The sequence below is a fragment of the Antechinus flavipes genome, chromosome 1 (genome assembly GCF_016432865.1).
Source record: "Antechinus flavipes isolate AdamAnt ecotype Samford, QLD, Australia chromosome 1, AdamAnt_v2, whole genome shotgun sequence".
Lineage (NCBI taxonomy): Eukaryota > Metazoa > Chordata > Mammalia > Dasyuromorphia > Dasyuridae > Antechinus > Antechinus flavipes.
The window spans coordinates 119576304-119603553 of NC_067398.1; the positions used below are offsets into that span (position 1 = coordinate 119576304).

General features: G+C 32.1%; 1 protein-coding gene across 9 annotated transcripts in view; it reads left to right on the forward strand.

The window, feature by feature from the left end:
- SPEF2 (sperm flagellar 2) overlaps positions 1-27250 on the forward strand; it is a 235389-nt gene that overhangs the window by 79759 nt on the left and 128380 nt on the right. For all 9 annotated transcript variants that reach the window (XM_051989705.1, XM_051989711.1, XM_051989718.1 and 6 more), the window contains 6 exons: positions 10144-10363; positions 12491-12627; positions 13562-13625; positions 15630-15688; positions 25487-25590; positions 26098-26342. In XM_051989705.1, the coding sequence (XP_051845665.1) occupies positions 10144-10363; positions 12491-12627; positions 13562-13625; positions 15630-15688; positions 25487-25590; positions 26098-26342 (829 nt within the window). The remainder of the gene's footprint in view (positions 1-10143; positions 10364-12490; positions 12628-13561; positions 13626-15629; positions 15689-25486; positions 25591-26097; positions 26343-27250) is intronic.

The window sequence follows — 27250 nt, forward strand, 5'->3', positions numbered from 1 at the left end:
TATTTAGAGGTTTTATTTTATTGTAGCATCCGTAGGCTTTTTTTTTTTTTTTTTTTTTTTTTTTGCTGAGGCAACTGGGGCTGAGGCAAAAAGTAACTTGCCTAGGGTCACATAGCTAAGTGTCTGAGGTCAAATTTGAACTCAGGTCCTCCTGACTTCATAAATAGTACTCTATCCACTGCACCACCTAGCTGCCCCTATCCAGAGGCTTTTAAAGAACTACCCTAATAGAATAAAATTCTGGCAGGTTAGATAGATTAAGCTAGAAAGGTTTTGAGTAAAGACTCAATAATCAAATCCAAATTTGACACCTGAAATTCAGTCTGGTTCAGAGATCCTTATTATATTGACAATGAATAAAGAAGGTTTGGGCCACAGCAACTCTAGAAAATCACCTGTTAAATGTCAATATGATTTTACACTACACCAAGAAGCAGAGTGTTAAATGAAAAGAAAGTAATGGTTTTGTTGGGTATTGCCCTGGTTACAACACATCTGGAAGGCCATCACTAAGCTAGTAAGTATTTTGAATGATGAATGGTCTATAGTATAGATGAGTTGAAGAAAGTAGGATAGTTTAGCCTGGAGAAGAGAAGATTTAAAGGCAAGTAATAACCACCTTTAATTATTTGGAGGGCTGTCATATGTAAATTGGATTACATTTACTCTATTTGGCCTCAGAGAGTAGAAATGAGAGCAATGGGGAAAAACTTAATGAGGAATAACTAGGTCTGCCATGAAGGAGAGGAAAAACTAGTAATTAGAGCTATTCAAAATTAGAATGGGCTGTCTTGGGAGATAATAGATTCTCCCTCACTTGGTGTCTTTAGACAAGGGCTGACCAACCAATTATTAAGCATACTGTATTCGAGATTCTTATTTAGATACAACTAGATGGCTTCTTAGCCATCTAAGCTCTGAGGTACTGCAAATAAGAGTTGATCAGATATCTACACCAAAATAAATAAAAACAAATCATGAAATGTTACTGTTTTTAAAAGTCATTTTACCTTGTTGTTCTTAGTTCAGTGTAGGTCACATTGTAAGTGCTTAATAAATATTTATTGACTACTGATTGACTTACTAATGCTCTTTCCACATAAAGTATAAAACAAGCTTGATAATTAAAAACCTGAAAAAGAACTCCCCCCAAAAAACCATAAGTAACATTAAAGAAGATTTCTGAAAAGTAGTTCATGTTTAATTCTTAAATCAAGTTCCTGAATCCCCAGCAAAAGTTTTTTTTTTTTTTTTCCCTAATGAAAAGCCATCAAAAGTTGACTTAACAAATGAAACAATACAAAACATCTCAACTACCTCTAAAAGGACTGTTATTGCTATCTAACTCTTTCTAACCCCCTTTGGGGTTTTATTGGCACAGATTGTGACATGCTTTTACCATTTCTTTCTCTAACCCATATTATAGATGACAAAATTGAGGCAAACAGAATTAAGTGACTTCCCTGAGATCACACAGGTAGTCAGATTTGAATTTAGGAAGATAAGTCTTCCTGACTTCAGACCCACTATCCCATCCACTCTGTCTTTAGCTGCCTTATCTATTAGATAATGATTTCAGTGGACATCATTATTTATAGATACATGTAATTAGCATGTTGGGTTTTTTTTTTTTTTACATTTTGCATAGGTATAAATGTAGGTGGCATTTGGCAACAGGGCTGGTTTTATGTGGATAAAGTCATAAGAGTTAGTTGATAAGAATTCCTGCCCAAGGACTGAATTGGACTCTAAGCATGTAGAGTTAAATAGATGAAAATATGAAGACTGAAAATATATACTGGGACAAGAAATATTTCCATTTACAAATTCTTTGAATCACTATGAATCCAACCCACAGCTATATGAAATCAATACCTTTAACAATTGCTATCTCCTGAAGCATGTCATTTAACTTTAAAATGGCTCTAATTGTTGAGAAGTTATTTCTTATATTTCTTATAGCTAGCATGAGCAAGACTTTGCTCTTTCTATCCATAGTTCCTAATTTTGTCTCCTGGTGCCAAGAAGAAATTTCCTCCATTTTCTAAATGACAATCATTGAAATTTTTGAAAATAGCTACCATTATTTTTCTCTTCTCTGGCCTAAGTATTCCCAATTTTTCCTAAAATGGCATGGCTCTCAGGTCTCTTCTCATGGCCTGGATATTCTCTAAATTATAGCAACTCTTCCTAAATTGTGGGTCAGTACTTGATTCATCTACTCCAAGCAGAGTTCTTAATTCTGAACATTATTTCTTTCTTAGTGCAGTTTAAAATCAAATAGGTTTTTTTTTTTTTGGCTGTATGTCAAACTGTTGAATTATTGAACTTGAAGTTCACTGGTACTCCCAGATCATTTTCATACAAACTGTTGTCTAGTCAAGTCTCCTCAATCCAAAGGTTTTAGGATTATAGATATAAACCAAAAATAGAATTTAGAGGTCAACCGGTCCAACTCAATTATTTTACTGACAAGGAAACCAGAGTTCACAGGATTTTTCCAAAATTACTTAGTAAATTTCAGGATCAGAATTTGAACTTAGATCCTTTAACTTTAAAACTATTTTTTTGTTCTGTTCTGTTATTAACCTCGGATACTTTTTAACCTAAGTAGAGAACTATATATTTAATTTGGTTCTTACCAATTGAAGTTTTTTAATTCTATCATGTCAGGTTTTACCATCCCTCCCAGATTAATGGCTTCTACTGATTGGATAAGTATGACATTATGACCTAAGTGTGGTCCAGTAATCAGTTAAATATATACATATATATGTATGTGTGTGTGTGAGTATATTATTAATTACAGTGATTAGATTATAAATGACATTCTTACCCCACATGAAAGGCAAAGAAAAAAAGAGAGAAGAGACAGAAAGGATTAGAGAAAGAAGAAAAGAGAAAGAAGGAAGAAAGAGAGGGAAAAGGGAAGAAAGAAGGATAGCACAGAACCCTTTGAGAATAATTGCTAAGCTCTCCTGTTCTTCAAAGATCCTGGTACCACTCACATCTTGGGTTCCACCATTTTATGCATGGTTTCATTTTTTTCTTGGTAGTCTAAATTTGGGGTGAATTACTTAATCACATAAAAAACTTATCAACCCCATCCCACCTAGGGAAACTAATCACCTTCCCCTTAAACACAACTCAATTTATTAGTTGATTCATTGCTAACTGAAAGATGATATAATGAGAGAATTCTTGGTTGACAGAAAAATTGGTTAGTTACCTGGTACCTTTGTCAAATATTTGCTGCCAATATTTCACACCCAACTCTTATGGTCTAGTTGTTTTTTTTTTTTTTGGTATTTATGTGGAACTAAGTACATTGTGGGTGCTTCCAAGGAAGCTGACAAATGTCAGAAGCAATGGATGTATTGTATCTTTCAGCAGATTCTTCTCCCCATTGCAAGAAAAGAAATTTTTCACTAATTTCCCTTAGAATATTGATGCATAAATCTTAAATAAAATATTAACAAAGAGATTACAGAAAGTTTTCCCTGGGATAATACACCATGACCAAGTAGGATTTATACCAGGAATGCAGGGCTTATTCAATATTAGGAAAACTATTAGCAGAATTGACTATATCAATAAACAAGCTAACAAAAATTATATGACTTATCTCAATTGATGCAGAAAAAGTATTTGATAAAACCCAATATCCATTCCTATTAAAAACACTAGAGACTATAGAAATAAATGGAATTTTCCTTAAAATGATGCATCTATTTAAAATCATTAGCAAACATCATATGTAAAGTAGGACCATTCCCAATAAGATCAGGGATGCCCACTATCACCATTACTATTCAATATTGCATTAAAAATGTTAGTTTTGGCAGTAAGAGAAGGAAAAAAGATGAAAGGAATTAGAGTATGTAATAAGGAAACCAAATTATCACCCTTTGAAGATGATATGAAGAAATCTGTCTTGCCATCCTAAGATAAGATGTTACCCAAAAAGTTAAATAATAAAATTAATAGAATCCATTCACTTCATTTGGGATTGTGGCACTTTTTGGTGGGGTAGAGTAAAAAAAAAACAAAGATTTTTTAAACTTTAGTAACCCATGAAATGTTATAGTAAAAATTATTTGTTCTCAAACAGATGCTAATATTTCCCCAAAGTAGTCCTATCCCAAAATCTATTGCTTATACCAAACTGCATCACATCGCTGGTGTCTACCAGCTATCAAAAAATCAGAAAAATTCTGAGACCAATTTTGTGTTCCTACTTGCCTATATAAGAAAATGTTTCCATAATTCAAATGGACTAAACCAAGGATTTAGTGGAGGGAGGAAGAAGGGAGACTACTTTCAATAAAAACAAAACAAAGCCATTTGAACCTATGTAAGCTATGTTGACAGGTGCTAAGGATGATCCCAAAATAATTAGACATGATCTCCCAGCCTCATGGTATGGGGGTAGAAAGGGAAGTAGATGATTATATAAATTGCTATAGTATAAAGTTCAGTGGGTAAATCCATAGGAAGCTATAAACAAAATGTGGTAGAAAGTAAGAGGAAAGAGCACTTCTGGGTGGGAATTATCAGAAAAGGTGGCATTTAATCTTGGCCTTGAAAGTGGTTAGAATTTGAACAGGCAAAATATTGGAGGAAAGAGAACATTGGTTAATGGCAAGGTAACAGAAGCCCACCAAAACCAGGTGCTATTTTTTAAAAGCAAGACTAATAACTATTGCATGGAGAAAATTCACATCTAAAAGTTGGTGAGCCTAAGAAATTACTGTACCATCTATCAGGGGTCCTCAAACTTTTTAAATAGGGGGCCAGTTCACTGTCCCTCAGACTGATGTAGAACCAGACTATAGTAAAAACAAAACCTTTATTTTGTGGGTCTTTAAATAAATAAATTTCATAGTCCTGGGTGAGGGGGATAATCATCTTCAGCTGCCGCATCTGGCCCACGGACCATAGGTTGAAGACCCCTGTATTTAGTTGGTAACATTTAATTAGTTAAATAAGAATTTGTAAAATTTCAGGTGTCCATCTTCAAATTACACATTGTTCTAGATAAATGTACAATTAGTGACTTCAAATATATTCCACAACAACCTGTTTTCAGGGAATGCTTGTTTTATGGGAGAAATGTTCTATAACTGAGTAATGTGATGAAAAGATCAATATTTCATCAAAATTCATGACTAGAAAGCAGACTAAGTGTTCCCAGGAACATGGTAGAAAATCTTAGAACTGTCATATTCCAGCAAAATATTCAGAGTTCAGTTGAATTTCACAATGGTACTTTCTACTTGATGCCCTTATGCATCCAGACTCAATTTTAACATCTTCAAAGATATAATATGGTTAGCTGTTGGGTGACAGATATCTGAATAGTTCTGAAATAAGGGGAAATGAGTGCTAGTGAACTGATTTAATGACCTTATGATCATTGAAGGTTATAGTCTTTCATTTTCATTTTTTTTACAAATAATACCCTCCAATTTAAATATAAAATGTAAAAAATAAATCCTTCTTTACAAAAAAAAAAGTTGAGAAATTCAGATGAAACTACATTTTGGGGGAGGTAGACATAGGCTGGCAAATAGTTTAGGAAGTCTTTGATTCAAACTAGGGTTTGAATTACAAAAGTAAATTTGGACAATATTGTTCAAAAACTCCCTGAGATTGTTTGAAGTTCTAAGAGACTGTGATATGGCCAATATGGAAGGACTATTTCAGCAGCCTGTTTAAAAAAAAGGATTTTCCTAGAAATTTTTATCTACAAAAAAGACTTTTTGATTTGTTTGAAATTGTCACTGACTTAGGTGCATATTTTTTTTGATCCTACCATGAATATAGCTCCAATATGTCAGATAGATTGGAGGTACTCTTTCTTTGTGTACTTTCTATAAAGAGAAAATACAATTATAGGATTAATGAAAAGAAATAGTACCTTAACTCCAAGGATTTGGGAAGTATAAAGACATAGCCAAAGAACTACAAGGTTCTTGGAAAATGTAGCCTTTGAGTTATCTGTACATAGATTATATCTATAATGTTTAAAGTCAATACCAAACAGGAAACAAATCATCTTATGGGTATATATTTCAGAGATTTTTAAGTTATTTCTTCCTACAGATAATGTACCCAGATAAGGGTTATATTGTATATAGTCCTTCAAAATAATAGTTATATTGTATATAGTCCTTCAAAATAATAATAATGATACTAGCTAATAGTATATATGTAGCTAATAATATAGCTATTAAGCCAATGGCAAATTGGCTTAATATAATATATATACTACATATGCATATATATAGTACTTTACAGATTTATATATTATTCATAACATATGAGAGAAAAAAACAGAGCTTTTAAAATTTGCAAAGTACTTTATAAGTATTAACCAAGTTTATCTTCACAAAAGTGCTGCTAAGTAGATGCTATGATCATCCCCATTTTATAGATAAAGAAACCATTTAGAGGAAATAGACTGGGATTAAATGACTTGCTCAGAGTCATACAGCTAGTAAGTGTCTGAGTTCAGGATTTCTTGACTTCAGGTCCAATATTTTATCTACCATATCACCTACCTGGTCCATGAAGTATCAGAATCTTTCAAGTTTTTAATGACTAAAATATTTCCCATATTCATCTGAACTCAAAGAAGTGAAGAAGAAGGAATCCTGGTGTCAATTTTTATCATTTTCTAGTAAGGAAATATCATGGATAAAATAACTGAATAGGAACCAAATGTTATAGGTTCTTACAGAATGCCCTAACTGAACATATGTACTATCTATAGAATAATATACACTCAGATTCTGAGTATAAAATCTAACATTACCTAAGTCATTTCTAGAGTACTAGTTGTATCCCACAATCCATATTTCTAATTATAGATGATCTAGTAGGACCTTTCTCCTTTCCAGAGTTCATTTGGTCAAATAGGAATCTACCAGAATCAAGAAAGTCCTTTAATTATGAGTAGGGTGGCCCAAGCAAGCTCATCCTCGATAACTGAATTAATTCCCTATCTAAAATGAAAATATTCTATACAATCCACTTCAATTTGTTATTAGTATGATCTGCAGAACTCTGTGGCTTATGGGTAGTTCAAAAGATTCCTCCCTCTACAAAACCATGAGTAGAAACTAAGCCAAATGAATTCCATCTCATTGAAAAGTGGGTATAGGTAAGGGAGTCAATGACTAGCAGTCCCTTTGGTCCAAAACTGTAACATTCCCCTCCAGGAGTTGGAAAATCTTACTAATGCTGTTTTTGTGCCAAGGTTGGAGGCTTCAGAAGAGGGATACAGAAAGTAAAGCTAACAGTATTGGTTACTAGAAACTATTACTATCCACCTTTATATGCCATTTTAAAGTTTTCAGGACTCTTTTGTCATATTCCTATAAGATAAGAGAACAAATATTAGTAATCCATTTTATAGGTGAGTAAACAAACTTGAAAAGCCCAAGAGTCTTACCCATATTTACTATTGACATTGGAACCAAGATGAAAACTCCAGACTCCAGTGCTCCTCACTTTACATATGTCTGAATCCCTAAGAAGCAATAAAGTTTCTACGGGCCCTTATCATCTAGCACTTGTGAAGTAGTGCAAATTATAAACAGTGAGGGTACCTGGAGCATGCACATGAGTCTGCATATTCTCAATATATACTGGCTCTGGATTTTTGGTACTTCTAGATGTGAATTAAGGATGTGATTTAAGGGAGCAGGCTTGAGAAACTCAAATCAGAACATGGTGACAATTGGCAGACAAGTGATCTAGGTAAGTAGAAGGGATTGACAAATACCAAAGCTCCAGGGGGGTTGCATATCTTCCAGAGAGTCAGTTAATATGTACAGCTAAAAGTCAGTCCCAAAGATGGCAGAGATGTTATGATCTGGGATATTCAGTGGGAGGAACAGATTCAAAAAGTAACCAATAAAGTATAGGAAGGTCAACAAAGGGCAGTGTATTAATAGGGTCCTCAGGAGTGCTATTAGTTATAAGGGTTATGACTATAATTTTATGTGGAATCTTTATTCTTTGTTTTTCTGCTGTGTACATAGGGATGAAGGGGTTGGAAGAGAGGAAGTAAAAGACCCATGGGCATTTATTTCTGTGTATGTGAGTCAAACTATCAGTAGACCCTTATCAGGAGCATGAGATTTGCTCTTCTGGAAGATTATTATAGATGGTATATATACAATCAGAATGAAGCAAAAGATCACCAATACATAATTTTCTGGGTGTGAACTGTATAGACGATCAGTTTAAAATATATTATCAAATAATCTAAATGCTATATTTGGGGACCTAATTTTGCCAGCTTGAATTCCTTGCCCATCTACCAAGTTTCTAGCTCACTTGCTATGTTTTGTTTAGGTTTAAGATAGCCCATTGCCTGTAAGTAACAATTTTTGTTGTCATCTTCTTGGTTGCTTAGTCTATGGCAACCATAAATTAAATAAAAGACAAGGTTTAAAGCATGGTTTTTTTTTTTTTTTTTTTTTTTTAGTTTAAAGCATACAAATTGTGAAAAAGAAGTTAGTAAACATTTTGATGCATATAAATATTTTGCGTCTAATTACAAATAATTCAGATAATGAGTATAGAGCAAGGGATAAAAAAAAAATCACTCAACCTAAAGTGAAAAAACTTGGGGCTCTACCAACATGTCACAGAAAAAGTATTTCACTGAGAGTCAGGGAGCCTGAATCTTAATCTTGTCACTATTACTAGTTAATTGTCAGTTTTCAAATCTGTAAAAGAAGGCTCAGACTAGACTATTTTAAGGACCTTTTTAGCTTTAAAATTGTTTCCTTATTTAGATTACATGTTATTAAGTCAATAAAATGTTTATATTATTACTTTAATCTCCTATGATGTCATAGCAAATTTACTGGTGTCCCAAACTAACAAACAAGCAAACAAAACAAACAAAAAACATGCACAGCTATTTACAGTACATTTTACTTTATGACACATTTTCTTTTGCTAAACCAAGAATTTTGGATAATAGATATTGATTAAAAGAGACATTCTAGTAAAAATGAAGACAAGGAAATAAGTAGGTAGTTAATATCTCATAACATTGATATGAATAGAATATGAGAATTAGCAGCTATCACAGAAATATTTTGAACAAAAGATGGTTCTTTAGGATTGATCCTAACCATTTAATAGATATTTGGGGAAATGGGTACATTTTCTATTAAACAGTTAATATGAGCATTTCTTTCATATTGGTCAAACAGAGAAACAACCAAGGATTAGAGATTCAACTTGGAAACTTCAACTTATAACTTAATATGGGATCAAAATATGTTGTCATCTAATGACAAATCATTGGCCTCCATGAAACTCAGGGTTCTCTTTAATCTCTGAATCCTCAACCACCCTGGTCTTGTTTGGTCAGATGATAATTTTTAGCCAATAATCTACAATTGAAATAATTTTAAAATAATCCTGTTCAATGAAACCTCATTCAGAAAATTATTGGGAATTGCTTAAGTCTATGTCCAATATAGACAATAATACTAGAATAAATCAGAATGGAGCTAAATGTTTATGCTGATTAGAATTGAGTGATTTAAATTTTATTGTACTCAATCTTTTTTCTTATGATTTTTTAGGGGGTTTGGTTTTTATGGAAACTCATATTGGTGAGGGAATCCTTAAGTTTATTTGCTACAAAAATATGTATTCTTTAGGCTATTCATGGTGGAGGAGGATAATTGCTCTTCTTTGGTTTGCACCTAAGTAGCTTTTCTCCTCACAAATTAGATTATCACAATCCATTTTGATTGTCTTTTCTATTATATCCATATCTAAAAGCACTATAATTCAATTAATCCCTTTGTGTGAGATTATGATCATTCTAGTTTCTTTTTGGCCTTTAGATAGTATGCTTTTTTTTTCTTTCCAAGTGAGAGTATTGTTTACTCATGAAAATTATTATAAAGAATGTATGAATTATTATATTGATTCATATGATCAAAAATACAAATTGCTTACATTGTATTTAGTATATGTACTATATGAAATCATACTAAGTATGATTCCATTATATATTATAACATATAGTATATTATGTGTTACTTATTTGTATATTATACAAATCATTACACATTAAAATCTGTTTCCCATTTACATTTGTCATAGACGTTGACTGGAGAATGGGCCATCCCAGAAGAAATGGCTGATGCTGTTCCACCTTCCAATAACAATATATTGGGTCATGTGCTTCGTGTAGTTCATGAAAAAGTTAACCCTCCAAAACCAGTAACTTATGAGCCTCAGATTCCTTCCTTTTCAACTAAAGGATGTATGTTGGGAAAGACATGTAGTGGGAAAACCAGCTGTCTGAAGATTTTAGAAGAAGGTAGATTTTTTAAAATATCTAATTGCTGCCAGGTTGTCAAATGTGATTAATGTTCCTGGTCACTTAAAAGAGATAATATACCATAATTTTGGCATACCATTTCTTGTGGAGGAAAAAAGTTAAAAGGTCTTGTAAGTCTTAGCTTAACAGTTCTGGGTTCCTTCCAGTTTTTCATTTATCTGCTCAAAGATATATGGTTCTGCTTAATTCATTTTTCATCAATTTATATAGGTACCTTCCATGTATCTCTTGAATTCTTTGTATCTATTGTTTCCTATTTCACATGGTTTTCAATTCCCTCAGACACCACAATTTTTCAGTCATTCGCCAATCAAACGTATTTGCTTTGTTTCTCATTCTTTTGCTGCTACAGATATTTTGGTTGTACTTTTCTATATGTTTTTCACTTCTTTGAAATATATGACTAACAGCAAAATTAGTGGCTTGATTATTTTTCTAGGACAATTTAAACTTATTTTCCAGAGCGATTGGTTCTCCAGTTGACAGCCTACCAACACAGTCTTCCAAAAGCTCAAACAATGAACAAAATTCATTAGTTTCATCTTACATCATCTTTTACAATGTGAAGGACATGAAATATGTTTTAATTGGCTTTTATCTCACTATTAAACATTTGGAGAATTGTTTCAAATGGTTATTAATGATTTGCAATTTCTCTTTTGAAAAAACTTCATAATATTATTCCACCCTTTATTAAGCAATAATTCTTGGACTTAAATATGTCGTTTTTCATATATTAGGAACTTCAGAATTTGTGTGATTTTGCACTAACGGAAATCAAAGATATTTAATGATATTTATTTCTTATACTTTACAATGTCTCTTTTCATTTTTGCAAACTGATTTCATTGTTTGTTTTGTGTAAAAGTTTTCTTTAGTTGTCTTTATCCCTTAGTTTTAAGTTTTCCCTTAACAACAATTGTCAAAGACAACTTTTTTCAATCTTTATTTTTTTTAAAGAACAGTTACTTTTTATATTTAGGCAATCAAACATATTTAGGTCTTTTTCTTCTTAAAGTATCGTGTGATATAAGGTAAAAGATCTTGATTCACACCTAAGTTTTACCAAACAGTTTTCCATTTTCCCACGTAGTTCATGGTGAATTAGGTGCTGTCCCCTAATAATTTTTTTTTGGTACATAATTTTATGTGCTGGAACCTTGCTGTAAATCATAATAGAATAGATTTTTGATGAAGACTGATCTATTTTATAAATAATAAAGGGGGATTTAATTACTAATTTAAAAAAAGAATCTCCTTTTAAAAAGGCAATTTTATGTTCATGGCAGCCCTTTTGTGGCAAGAAACTGGAAATTGAATGGATGCCCATCAATTGGAGAATGGCTGAATAAGTTATGGTATATGAATGCTATGGAATATTAGTGTTTTGTAAGAAATGATCAGCAGGATGATTTCAGAGACACCTGGAGAGACTTGCATGAACTTATGCTAAGTAAAATGAGCAGAACCAGGAGATCATTGTATACAGCAACAGCAATATTATACAATGATCAGTTCTGATGACTATGGCTCTCTTCAACAATGAGATGATTCAGACCAGTTCCAATGGTCTTGTGCTCAAAAGAGCCATCTACATCCAGAGAGAGGACTGTGGGAACTGAGTGTGGTTCACAACATAGCACTCTCACTCTATTTGTTGTTATTTGCTTTCATTTTATTTTTTTCATCATTTTCTTTTCTGGTTGATTTAATTTTTCTTGTACAACAAGATAATTATATAATTATGTGTGCATATATTGGCTTTAATATATTTCTACCTTGTTTAACATATGTTGGACTCCTCTAGGGGAGGAGGATGGGAGAAGTGGGGAGAAAACTGGAACTCAAGGTTTCTTAAGCGTGAATGTTGCAGAATTAACGATGCATATGTTTTGAAAAGTAAAAAGCTTTAATAACAAATAAAAAGCCTTTTCAGAAAAAAAAAAGGCAATTTTATATACAAGGCAATACTGGGGTATAGCTCCCAAACCAAAAAGACACTTATTATACTCTAAATGAAAAAATACATATCTTACACATAATTGGCACTCAAAACTTTTTAATTGTTTTAATCAAACTAACTCAAAATATTCCACTATATCTTAGCTTTCCACATCGAGATACTTTCTATTGATACTCTGGTTCAAGAAGCTATTCAAGCTTTTCTTTTAAATGAAACAATAACTGAAAATACAGAGGAAACTAAAGAAGTTGAAAAAGAAACTTTGTCAAATGAAATTTCAGTAAGTATAATCCGAACTTGTTTTTCATATCTAGAACTATAGAATTACAGTGTTGGAAAACAAATTTCAGATTTTTTTTATCCCTACATTTTATAGTTATGGAAACATGGGTTCCAAAAGTGGTTTCACTGATGATTAATAGCAGAGATAGAACCAAAAAAAAAATTATCCTTTTTCCAGAATCATGTATTGCTTCAAAGTAAGCATATTATCTTGGAGTTCTTAAATCTATTTAAGTATAGACTCTAGAAAGTACATGGACACACTTGCAGATTCCTGAAGGTACAAGGACACACTTGGAGTATAGAATTTGGCAAGAGATAAAATGAAAGACCAACCTTATTGTGTTTGAGGAGACCATCACCAAAACATTTGGTGAAGAGGTGATTATTTTTTTTTGTCCATAGATAATCATCACAACTATCTCTTGAGGCCTAGACAGGTGGAGATCTGTCTCAGTGCTATTAGTACCTACATTGATGAAATTATGGATACTTGAAAGTATTGAAGGATTCCCAGTTGGGAATCATATGCAGATCTATGGAAATTATAATTCTGCTGTTGAGAGTGTTTTTTAAATTCTTTGATTATACGGCTATTTATTGTGGATATCAAATCTTCACAATAAACATGTCCATCTTTCTCTGTTTCCCCAATAGCTGTCAACTAGTGAAGATCCAAATTTACACTGTTTGATCAAGGGATGCTTGTGATAAGCTAGACTTTTAAAAATATTGTCTCTTCCTCAGCCATAGGCTCTCCACATATATTACTTATAATGAATTATAATCCATTAAATTACAATCAGAATCTCTGAATCACCTTTAATTTCACTTATTTTCAAGATATAGTTATATGTATTCTGTCATTCAAGCTTTATTATAGAAAATTTAAATTATTAATCTTACTAAAATTTAAATAATTTTGGTTTTAGGATGAACCACAAGAGTCAACTTCAGAAGCAATGTTACTGTCCAAAAGGGATTCTGAGATAGAAGGTACTTTATTGAATCCATAGAGTAGTAAATGAATAAATGAAACACTTAGTAAGCACTTAACTATGTGCTAGGCACTGTACTAAGCATTGAAGATACAAACATATAAAGAGAGATAATCTTATTTTATGTAGATGATATTCTAATAAATAGATTACAGGTAGAGAGGCTAGGAAGGGATGTTTTGGTCTGTGTAGCTAGAGTGGAGAATTCGTATACATGGCGGTTAATTTACATGCCCTTTCCAGAAATCCTTTCCAGATTTGATGACTATGCAGAAATAAAGAGATAGAAAGTCATATAGGTGGGAATAAGGTTTGTATTAAGGGGTAAATGTGGGTACATTGGCAGGGAAATAGCAAAATACTGAGTGGATGATTGTCAGGTCAAATGAACTATGAAGGCAAAGCATGGTCCAGGAGCCTGGGCTATTTGTTTGAGTAATAAAAAGAGAGTTCCCATGATGAATAAATTAATTTCCTGATTCATTCAGGGCATGGATTCTGGATGTCCAGGGTATAAAGTGTTGGTTCAGGTGGGGAGAAAAGTATGTAATGTCATGCTTAAAAGCAATGATGAATTTAGAGGAGTGGCTGAGCAGAGGTAGTGAACAAAGAGAAAATTTAGATGTTTTCTTTATTCCACTTAGAAATAAAACAAAGAAACAACATTGGGATTTTTTCACCTTCATTTTTCTTTAAATTGTAACATATAATATGTTAAAAAGAAACTTGGAATTGGAATAATTGGATCACTGATTACCATTTCCTTGTATTATACAGGCATTTAATAGAATCCTATTACTTAACTATTTAATAATATATAACTTACTTTAGAAAAAAATCAGTTATTTCAAAGTAAATTTAGTCTAGCTAGCCCAAAATTTAATATTTATTTTACTTGGGATCTGCTTCTTAGTCATTCATTCCCTTTGTTAAGTGTCTTACAGAAACTCAACATTAAAATACAAAGTGACTTTAATATATTAAATAGGCTTATAATTTTCTACCCTGCTATTTATATTTCAATCATCATATCATTAGTACCATCACATGGAACAGAAAGGAATTTATTACATACCAACCATTATGCTAAGCACTGGATATACAAGTAAAAAAACAAGACAGTCCTCACTCTCAAGAAATTTACAGCCTAATTAGGGAAGACAACACAACATACCTATAAACATGTATATATCTGCACACACACACACATATATAAAATATATAAACACACATGTATATGTATGTGTATATATGTATGTGAGTTCAGCTATGAGTTGCATGGCAAAATCCAGGTGCCCAGAAGGCATAATAGTAGGGCAGCTGGTAAAGACAAGTAACCTACCATGTTTTCAAAAGGATAGCAGTTAATGACTTGTAATTCATTATCATTGTCACTATAAAAATTAAGTATTAAATTTAGTTTTCAGTACCATCCCCAAGATAGCTTGCTCTTTGCATCTTTTACTGGTAATACTGTGTTCTCCCATATCCCATTGCATTGATACTTAAAATCAAGATCAATTACTAAAAAACTTGAAATTTTCAATTTTATTTATTGGGGAAAATGTATTTGGCTCAAATCCTCCAATATACTTTCCTAAAATCAATCATAAGGAAAAATCTGTGTGACAACTTTTTCATAAGCTCTAAAGTAGTTCAATTAGTGTATGTGTTAATTGCCTATAGACTTACAGTTTTTTTCTTCTAAACACTTGGACCAAGATCCAAAAAAATTTTTTAAAAATTAAACTAAATAAATAGATAATCAGCATTAAATTAAAACCAAATAACCAAAGTCAGAGTAATATGAGAGAATAATAATATGAGTAATATGAGGTCTATATAATGAGTGGTTTTACTTTTAATTCTTTCATTAGCAATTAAAGAAATAAGTATTTTTCAAATATGCAGAATGGGCTTCCCCATATGGCAAATGTATACATTTACCTGTTTGATAAAAATTTTAGAGAAAAACTCTTCTGATCATTTATCCTGTCCTTAGATGAGGATCTTCTTAAAATACCGCCAGTTCTGGAAGTGAAACAAACCAATGTGACAAGAGTAAGTAAAGCATTCTGATTGTGACCCTGAAAGTCCCCAAGTAAATCCTGAAGCAGAGAATTCAGTTGTCATTATCTTTCTCTTGACTAGAATGAATCAGCAATTTTTTTTTTCTCATGGGAAAATATATTGGCATATTTGCCAGCCACTAATAATGCTTTTTCAAATCTATTACCCATGTATTATGCAGGTAGCAAAATCAATATTATGATTTTGTAAAATAAAAACTTTTTTATTTTCAAAATACATGCAAAGATAGTTTCCCACATTCATCCTTGAAAAATCTTGTTTCAAATTTTTCTCCCACTGTTTCCCCCACCCCTCTCCTTGACAGAAGTAATCCGATCTATGTTAAACATGTTAGCAATTCTTCTATACATATTTCCACATTTATCTTGCTGCACAAGAAAAATCAGATCAAATCAATTCTGATGGACATAGCTCTTTACAACAATGAGATTGTAGAGGGGCTAGAACTCTGAAAAGGTGTACTTGAATCTAAGACAGCAGAGCACTTAAAGCTAGTTACCTCCTCAATGTGAGATAAGCGTTCTATAAACATATATTTAGATGATACGGTAATGTGATGGCTCTCCTCAGGATTGGCTCTTGCTGAATGTGTGGGTAGTGAGATAATTGTAGATAAGGATTGGAAGGCTGAGAGAGAGAGATCAGAGTCTCTCTGCCATAGCACGCTGAGGAGAGAAGATTTAAGGCTCCAAACTCTTGAGTCCAGGATTCCTCTTTAATGAGCCAAGTGGCAGCTTGCCTGCCTCCTTCACTTTTCCTCCTAAAGACCAAGAACTTTGACTCATCTTGATAATCTGCTGATCCTGAAGCCCTCCAGAGAGCTAGCATGGGACATTTTATGAGGTTATTCAGACCTGTTCCAAAGATCTTATGATGATGAGAGCCATCTACACCCAGAGAGGGGACTATGGGAACTGAGAATGGATTGCAACAGATCATTTCACTCTTTTTGTTGTGGTTTTCTTGAATTTTATTTTCTTTATCATTTTTTTTTTACTTTTTGATCTTATTTTTCTTGTGCAGCAAGATAATTGCATAAATAGGTATGCCTATTTTGAATTTAACATATATTTTTACCATGTTTAATATATATTGAATTACATGTCATCAGGAGAGAGGTAAGGGAAGAAAGGGAGAATTGGAACACAAGGTTTTTCAAGGCTCAGTATTGAAAAAATTATCCTTGCATATGTTTTGAAAATAAAAAAAAACTTCAATTAAAGAAAATCAGATCAAAAAAGGGGAAAAATGAGAAAAAAACAATAACAAAAATGATAAAAATACTATGTTGTGATCCACATTCAGTCCCCATAATCCTCTCTCTGGATGCAGATGGCTCTCTCCATCACAAGTTTATTGGAAATGGTCTGAATCACTTCTGTGTTGAAAAAACCATGTCCATCAGGATTGATTCATGTAATCATCACATAATATTCTAGTTGCTGTGTGCAATGTTCTCTTGGTTCTATTCATTTCACTTAGCATCAGTTCCTTTAAGTCTCTCCAGTCCTTTCTGAAATCATCCTGTTGATTGTTTCTTATAGGACAACAATATTCCATACATTTATGCCATAAATTATTCAGCCACTCCCCAACTGATGGGCATCCATTCAGTTTCCAGTTGCTTTCTACTACAATAAAAAGGACTGCAAAAAACATTTTGCATATGTGGATCCTTTACAATTTTTTAATGATTTCTTTGGGATTCTGATCCAATATAGACACTGGATCAAAGGGTATGCACAATTTGATAGCCCTTTGGACATAATTCCAAATTGCTCTTTAGAATGATTAGATCAGTGCACAGCTCCACCAACAATGTATTAAGTGTTCCAGTTTTCCCACATCCCCTTCAACATTTATCACCGTTTCCTATCATTTTAGCCAATCTGAGAAGTATGTATCTCAGAGTTGTCTTGATTTGCATTTTTCTAATCAAGAGTGATTTTTTTCATGACTGGAAATGGATTTAATTTCTTCTTCTGAAAATTGTCTGTTTATATTCTTTGAGCATTTCACTTGGAAAATGGCTGGTATTCTTAGAAATTTGAGTCTATTATCTATATGTTTTAGAAATGAGGTATTGGATGGTAATACCTTTCCAGTTTTCTGCTTCCCTTCCAATCTTGGCTGTTTTGGTTTTGCTTGTACAAAACCTTTTTAATTTAATTTAATCAAAATTATCCATTTTGCATTTCATAATATTCTCCAGTTCTTCTTTGGCCATTAATGTCTTCCTTCTTTACAGATGTGAGAATTAGACTATTCCTTATTCTCCTAATTTGTTTATAGTATCACACTTTCTGTCAAAATCATGAACCCATTTCAATTTTATCTTGGTATAAGATATATGATGTTGGTCATGCCTGGTTTCTGCCATAGTATTTTCCAATTTTTCCCAACAATTTTTGTTAGACATTGACTTCTTATCCCAGAAGCTAGAGCTTTTGGATTTGTCAAACACTAGATCACTATATCTTTGACTATGATATCTTGTGAACCTAATCTATTCCACTGATCCATTATCTTTACTTCTTAATTAGTACTAAATGGTTTTGATGATTGCTGCTTTATAACATAGTTTTTGGTTTGGTACAGCAAGACTGCATTAATTTACTTTTTTTTTTATTAATTCCCTTGAAATTTTTGACCTTTTGTTCTTCCAGATTAATTTTATTATTTTTTAGATATGTAAAGTAATTTCTTGGCAGTTTGATTTATATGGCACTGAATAAGTAGATTATTTTAGACATAATCGTCATTTTCATTATATAAGCTGTGCCTATCCACAAGCACTTGATATTCTTTCAATGTGAAAAGTGTTTTGTAATTGTGTTCATATAGTTCCTGGCTTTGTGTTGATATGTAGAGTCCCAAATATTTTATAGTATATGCAGTTATTTTAAATGGAAGTTCTATCTCTTGCTGCTGGACTTTGTTGGTAACATATAGCAACTCCATTGATTTATGTGGAGTTGTTTTGTATCCTGCAACTTTGCTAAAATTGTTAATTGTTTCTAATAATTTTTTAGTTGGTTCTCTAAGGTTCTCTACATATACCATCATATCATCTGCAACTAGTGCTAATTTTGCCTCATTATCTATTCTAATTCCTTCAATTTATTTTTCTTCTCTTATTGCTAAAGTTTACTTAATACAATATTGAATAGTAATGGTGACAGTGGGAAACTGTTTCACCATGATCATTTTGATCATTTTGATAATGCTTCTAGTTTATCCTCATTACATAAATTGCTTGCAGATGCTTTTAGATAGATGCTACTGATCATTTTAAGAAAAACTCCATTTATTCCTATAGTTTCTAGTGTGTTTAATAAGAATGAATGTTGGATTGTTGAATACTTTTTCTACATCTATTGAGATTATCATATGATTTCTGTTAGTTTGACTATTGACATAATCAATTATGCTAATAGTTTTCCTAACAGTGAACCAACCTTTCATTCAAAAAAATCCTACTTGGCCATATCCTGATGATAAGTTGCTGCTAATTTCTCTTTGCTAATTTTTTATTTAAGATTTTTGCATTGATATTTATTAAAATGGAAATTGGCCTTTAATTTTCTTTCTCTGTTTTGACCCTTCCTGGTTTAGATATCAGCACCATATCTGGATCACAAAAGGAATTTTGTAGGACTCCTTTCCCTATTCTTCAGTTTGTTTGCATAGTATAGAAATTAATTGTTCTTTAAATGTTTGGTAGAATTCACTTGTAAATCCATCTGACCTGGAGAGTTTTTCTTAGGGAATTCATTAATAGCTTGTTCAAGTTCTCTTTGTAAAATGGGACTGTGTAAGTAGTTTAGTTTCTGCTCTGTTAATCTAGATAATCTATATTTTTGTAAGCATCCATTTCACATAGATTGTCAGATTTATTGGTCTATAGTTGGGCAAAATAGCTCTTAATTATTTCTCTAATTTCCTCTTCATTGATGGTAAGTTCAACCTTTTCATTTTTGATCATAGTAATTTGATTTTCTTCTTAACTTTTTCCAGTCAAATTAACTAAAGGCATAAACCTATTTTATTTTTTTTTCATAAAACCAACTCTTAGTTTTGTTTACTAATTCAATAATTTTCTTATTTTCAGTTTTATTACTCTCCCCTTTTATTATCAACATTTCAAATTTGATATTTGATTGAGGTTTTTTTTATTTGTCCTTTATTTAGCTTTTTTAGTTGCATGCTGAATTCATTGTTCTTCTCTTTCTCTATTTTATTCAAGTAAGTATCTAAAGATAAAATTTCCCCTAAAAATTGCTTTGACTGCATCCTATAAATTTTGATATGCTGTCTCATTATTGTCATTCTTTTGAATGAAATTATCAATTATGTCTATGATATGTTGGATATGTTGTTCCACCCATTCATTTGTTATGATTGGATTATTTAGCTTCCAATTAATTTTTGGACTATATTTCACTGGCCTTTTATTACATGTATTTTTAGTACATCATGATCTGAAAAATGCATTTGCTATTTCTGCCTTTCTGCACTTGATTTTGAGGTTTTTAATGCCCTAATACATGGTCATTTTTTTGTCTAGGTTCTCTATACCAGCAAGAAAAAAGTATATTCCTTTCTGTCCCTATTCAATATTCTTCAAAGGTCTATCTAACTTTTCTAAAATTCTATTTACCTACTTTTCTTCTTTCTTGTTTATTTTGTGGTCTGATGTGTCTAGTTCTGAAAGAATGAGGTTGAGAATCCCTCACTAGTATAATTTTGCTGTTTAATTCTTCTTGCAGCTCTCTTAACTTCTCCTCTAAGAATTTGGCTGCTATACCACTTAATGTATATATGTTTAGTATTGATATTACTTCATTATTTATGGTACCCTTTAGCAAGATGTAGCTTCCTTATCTCTTTTAATTAGATTTTTTTTTTTTTTTTTGCTTTTACTTGATGTGAGATAAGGATCACTACTCCTGGTTTTTTTTTTTTTTTAACTTCAACTTAAGCATTAGAGATTCTGCTCCAGCCTTTTACCTTTACTCTGTATGTATCTCTGCTTCAAATGCATTTCTTATAAACAACATATTGTGGGATTTTGTCTGTTAACTTATTTTACTATAAACTTGTGCTTTATGAGAGCATTCAAAGCCATTCACATTTACAGTTAAAATTATTAATTCTGTATTTCTTACCATCATATTTTCCCAAGTTATACGTTTCTCTCTTCTTCACCCTTTCCCTCTTCATCAGTGTTTTGTTTCTGACCATCACCTCCCTCAATCTGCTCTCCCTTTTTTCAGCTCTTCCCCCACTTTTTTTTATCTTTCCCCTCCTCTACTTCTGTTTCCCCTTCCCCTTTCATTTCCTCTCCTCCTTCCCTATAAAATGAGACAAGTTTTTATATCAAACTAAATAGGTATTATATTCTTTCTTTGAGCCAGATCCATTGAGATTAAGGTTTAAACAATGCTCCTTCCTCCCCTCTTTCCCTCAACTATTATAGGTCTTTTTTGCCTCTTCATGTGATGTAATTTGCCCCATTTTATGTCCCCGTTTCTCTTCTGCCAGTACAATCCCTTTTCCACCACTAGTGTCTTTTTTATATCATCACCATAAAGTCAAGTTACAAATACATCCTCTAAGTATAATGCTCACAAAGATACAGTTCTTAAGTGTTACACTTATCATCATCCCATGTAAGGATATAAACATTTTAATCTATAAAAACTTAGCTTATTTTTCCTTTCTCTTTTTATCTTTTTATGCTTCTCTTGTGTTCTGTATTTGAAATTAAAATTTTTTGTTTAGCTCTAGTCTCTTCATCAAAAATAACTGAAAATCCTCTTTCATTGAATATTTATCTATTTCCCTAATTGATAATGCTTAGTTTTCCTGGGTAGTTGATTCTTGGCTATAGTTCAACCTCCTTTACCCTGAAGAATATCATATTCTAGGTCCTTTGATCCTTTAAATTGGAAGCTGCTAGTTCCTGGGTAATCCTGACTGTGTCTCCTCAATATGTGAATTATTTCTTTCTGGTTGCTTTCAGTATTTTCTTCTTGATTTGATAATTCTAGATCTTAGCTATAATATTCCTTGCATTTTTTTTCATTTTGGGGTCTCTTTCAGGAGATGATTGGATTCTTTCAATGGCTGTTTTACCCCATGGTTTTAGGATATCAGGGCAGATTGGCTTGATGATATCTTGAAAGTTGTTATAGAGACAATTTTTTCAGTCTTGATTTGTCTCTCCTAGATCTATTTTCTACATCAGTTGATTTATGATGAGGTATTTTACATTCTCTATTTTTTCATTTTTTATTAGTTTTGTTTGATTAATTCTTGATCTCCTTCACTTCCATTTATTTGTTCAATTCTAATTTTAGTGAATTATTTTCTTCAGTTAGCTTTTTTACCTTCTTTTGCATTTGATCAATTAAACTTTTAAATGAGTTTTGTTCATTGTATTTTTTTTTCCATTTCACCAATTCTATTTTTAAGAAGTTGTTCACCTTTTCTATTTCACCAATTATATTTTTTTAAAGAATTGTTTTCTTCAAACATTTTTACATTCACAGGTTCTGATAAAGGCTTCATTTCTAAAATATATAGAGAATTGACTCAAATTTTAAGACTCCAAACCATTTTCCAATTGATAAATGGTCAAAGAAAATAGACAATTTTCAGATGAAAAAATTGAAACTATTTTTAGCCATATGAAAAGGTGCTCCAAATCATTATTGATCAGAGAAATGTAAATTAAGACAACTCCAAGATACCACTACACACTTTTCAGATCGGCAAAGATGACAGGAAAAGATAATAATTGAATGTTGTAGGGGATGTGGGAAAAGTGGGACAGTTGTAAATTGTTGCTGGAACTATGAATAGATCCAACCATTCTGGGGAGCAATTTGGAATCTGCCCAGTAACAAAAGCTCCACACCGCCATAGATCTGATGGTGCTGTCAGCTTCATTCTGGAACTGGAGGGATGTGGTCAATTCCCATTTGTTATACTAGGTTTCAGGGGTTCACTGTTTGCTTTCTGTAGTTGCGCTGGAGCCCTCACAGCTAATCTGATGATCCACTGACTTCTGAATCAAGACACAGTAACAGAGTAGCCAATGTTATTATATTTTGTCTTAAAAGCCTCTCACTCCCTGTATAAGGCCTCTCTGTTCTAGACCACCCTGCACTGCACTAGACTGATTCTTTCATCCCTATCCCTTTCCCCACCTTGCCACCTGCCCAAATGAAACAAACTTTCCCTGAAATCTTTCCAAGATAACTTCTGCTGAAAATGTGTTACACTTCAAATATTTGTGAGTTTCTTTACTCCAAAAGCCATTCGGAGGTTTGATCTTGTGCTGATTCTGAAGGAAACCAGGAAAAGCTCAGGCAAAGTCCTGTCTATTCTCTGCCATCTTGGTTCTGCCCCCAAATATAATTAATTTTATTAAAAATTCAGTAAAGTTGTTATTGAATCTTACCAAAATAGATAAGCAGACACTTGGAATATATTATTGAGTGGAAAAGAATTATTTTTTCACTTTTTTCTCTTTTATGTTTTGATTATGATTATGTTTGCTTTTCATATCCACTTTACTTTTCAACCTGCCAGAATTTATTCTTAAATAATACTAACTAGAGAAAATTATATTTATATCATAATAATTTTCTATAATTTTTCTTAATCATTTTACTAAATCTGCCTAAGTATTATGGATCTGTAGCATATATTAGTATTGCCTATATTAGTAAAATTTAATTACATTTTTCTTCTGACTTCATACTTTTATTCTCCATCAAAGGACAAATTTTTCAAGTGTTCTGAATTTCAAAACTTTTTCAAGGTTATTTTTGAGAGACAACATGGTAAAAAAAAACAGAGATTTGGCTTCAAAGCCTAATATATAGGCTTTGATATAAATTGACTCTGTGCCATTGGGCAAATCCCTGAGTTCCTTGAGGACCTAATGTCTAGGTGAGTCTCTCAAACTTTAAATTCAAAGAAATCTACACAGGAAGAAGGGGATACCTCTATTTCCCCCATGCCAGTGAAATCACAGGCACAGTCCTATCCAAATCCTATCCCTAAATTTTCACATCTTTCTGTGTTCAAGTGATCTGTTCTTCAAGAAGATATTCACCATAAAACATATTTTCCAAAGCCAAAGACTCCTAACTTTAGATATCTCATAAATACATATACTTGTAAAGACTACTATGACTATGACTACGACTATGATGACTACTACTACTACTACTGCCACTGCTGCTGCTAATACTACTAGTAGTAATGCTAATAATAATAATGACAATGACAATTATCATTTATTGATGATTAACTATTATTGAATGGCAATTATTCCTATTTTATAGAATTTATAGTATTTTAAGGTTTCCAAAGCATATTGTAAATATTATCTTTGTATTCCCAGAACAATGCTTGAAGGCAGGTGCTATTATGCAGTTGAGCATCTTACTGATTTAGTACAAATATATAAGTCATGGAATAAAAATGTCTCAAAATTCATAACCTGTTGATAGTAAAATCACCATCATATATATATAAAACTAGGCTTGCTCACTTGGCTTTGAAAAAATTTGTTCTCTCAATTGTTCATTACCCAATAAATGCACACCTACTCTGCTTTGAATTACATCTTATTTTTATACTGAAATATAATTATTTTAATTTCATAATTTACTTATTTTATTAATAAATTAATAAAAATGTTGTTCTCATAAGCCTTTGAGATAACAATGTTTTATATCATGATTATAACTGTCACCTAATCATATCTACTTGTAAATAAAACTTGATTTAGGGAGTTATTTTGTTGAAATATTGATTTTTAAAAATTATTCCATTTTGGCATGGGTATGACTTTCACATACATGTTAGTTTTTGTAGCAGTCTTTTATATAACTCAGAGACAATAGATTTTGAATAACTGACTCAGCATAGCACTATAAATCAAGGATTTTTATTAGTATTTGAAGCTTCTTGAGAACAGAAATGAAATCTTTCATGTCTTTGTATTCCTTATATGCTTACTGATAGCAGACACCCAGTCAACATTTATTGAATGGATGAGTTTCTCACAGTGAATTGTGAAGTTCTAAAATTCTTATTTGTGACTTGTTCCTCCTAGAGTTAGCTAAGTCACCTGAGTTTCATCAAAAGGAGCCAAGATGAGTTAGAATGATTAGGGTACTGTCATGCTAATTAGGCCTTTTCACCAATATTTCTGGCCTACCTTTCAGTTACTTAGAATTAACAACTTAAAGTAAAAATCAGTGTCTACTCAAAGAAAATTGTAGCAGAAATATTAATGTAGAAATTATATCAAATGAACATATGATCCTGGGTCATTGGATAAGCCCAGCTAGACTAGAAAAATAATAAGCTTTCAGAATAGTTTTCTTCTAAAATCTTTGGCTTTGGCTAGGGAAACACAACTCATTGCAATAGTACACTAGATACAAAACTTAAGATTTCCAAACCACTCTTTGAGCCATAGGAATTCCTATCATTTTTTCATGATTTCTTTTATTGAACCTTCAAAAATATTTTTATTTTCTAAAAACTAAACCCAAGCATGGATAAGTTTCTTATAATTACTAAATTATATTTTCATAATTACTAAATCTCTTTTAGATTTTACACTACACAGCTACTTCTTAATTATATAATCATTTCAACAATTTTGATATTATTGCACCAACTGTTGTCATGTGTATTTTTTTTATATATACTGTATATCCTAATTGCTTATTTCCACAGCTTAGTAACCGTGCTCAGCTTGGCGAAAAATGTGAAAAATTGCTGAAGAAAGGAAAAAGTATCCCTGATGTACTGCTAATTCAAATCATGGTGAATGCCATTAAGTATGAATCAATTTTTTTTGTACCATCCTTAATACATTCATAAGCTTGTTTAATTATGGATAGTTCAAACACTATCTGCTAAATTCCTACTCTCATAACCAGCATAGTTTAGCATAATGGGGATCCATGAGCTTAGACACTTACTGCCATACTGAATTTCCAGCATATATTTCATAATAGTTTAGCCAAAAACAAACAAACAAAAAAGATGGCTTGCACAAGAATAGTGAGAGATACATCTGGAAAGATAAAAAAGAGATGCATTTTAGAATGTCTTAAATTAAAAACCAAAGGATTTGAATTTGACCCATGAAGATGTAACCATTGAAGACTTTTTAGCATGATAATGATGAGACAATGAGACATTTTAGGGAAGATTAATGTGCTTTGCTCTAAAGTCAAAATATATATTATGAGTTTTTCCATAGATTTTTATTATACTATTATGGTTATGATTTGTTTTATTTTTCCTAAATATTAGTGATTCCATGTTCTTTCAAACTTTAGTCAAGTACCTGTAGAAAAAGGATGGATCTTGGATGGTTTTCCAATGACATTAAATCAAGCAAAACTTCTTGAGGAAGCCCTTACGGGGTGCAACCCAGATCAGCAAGAACAAGAGGGAAAGAATTACAAATCTACATTGGCATCTGATCCAACAGCTCCCAAAGATCCCTCTTCTCCCCCACCTGCACTTGACTTTGCTATGTTGCTGGATATAACTGATACAATGGTGCTGAAACGTGTGGTGGGTAAGTTGGATAGTTCATGAAAGAAAATTTTCAGATCTCTGTAGCATCTGTGCATTGAAAAGATGAATGAAATGTAATCATTAGAAGAGAAGACATGAAATAAACTTCAACCATTTTTTAAAAAATCTTGACCTAATCCTGATTCTTTCTACCATGGCTATTACTATTCAATTCTATATGCTGTACTTTGAAAGCATATAACATGAGAAGCCAAAGGCAACCTCACATTAAAATCCCTCAAAAAAAAACTTACCTGGAAGATGCACTCGATGTATTTGTGTAGTAATAAAAAATAGTTAAACTATCTATCCATGTATTTCAAAAATAAAATGATTTATAAAAATATTAAAAATAGTTTATATTTGCATGGCACTTTAGGCTTATAAAGCATTAAGGCTCATCGAGAATTTTGAAATGTTTTGAAAGTTTTAATTGTGCAGATCCTTTTCTCAGAATTTTAAAATTGAAAGGAACCTCAGAAACCACCTGGTCCAGTCTAGACTTGAACAGGAATCACTTTACAACATATCAGACAAGTGGTTTCCCAAACTTCATTGACCGATTTCCAGTAAGGGAAGCCCACTGGTTCTGAAAGTACCCTCTAATAATTTTGGCTAGCTTTGATTATTAGAAAATTCTTTTTTGTGTCAAGCCTAAATTAGTCTCTTTGTGGTTTAATTACTGTTAGTTCTTTTGTCTGGAGCCAAATAGAATAAATCTATTCCCAAATAACAGTGTTTTAAATATTTGAAGACAATGAGCTATTAATTTGGAAAGGAATAAAGTACCCCCAAATATATTTGCAACAATGGAAATTAAGTGAGACCTTTCAAAGCCAGATATTTGGATGTATGATAGAAATATTATTATTTCTGAAATCTTGCAATAATACTTCTATCTGAACGCCA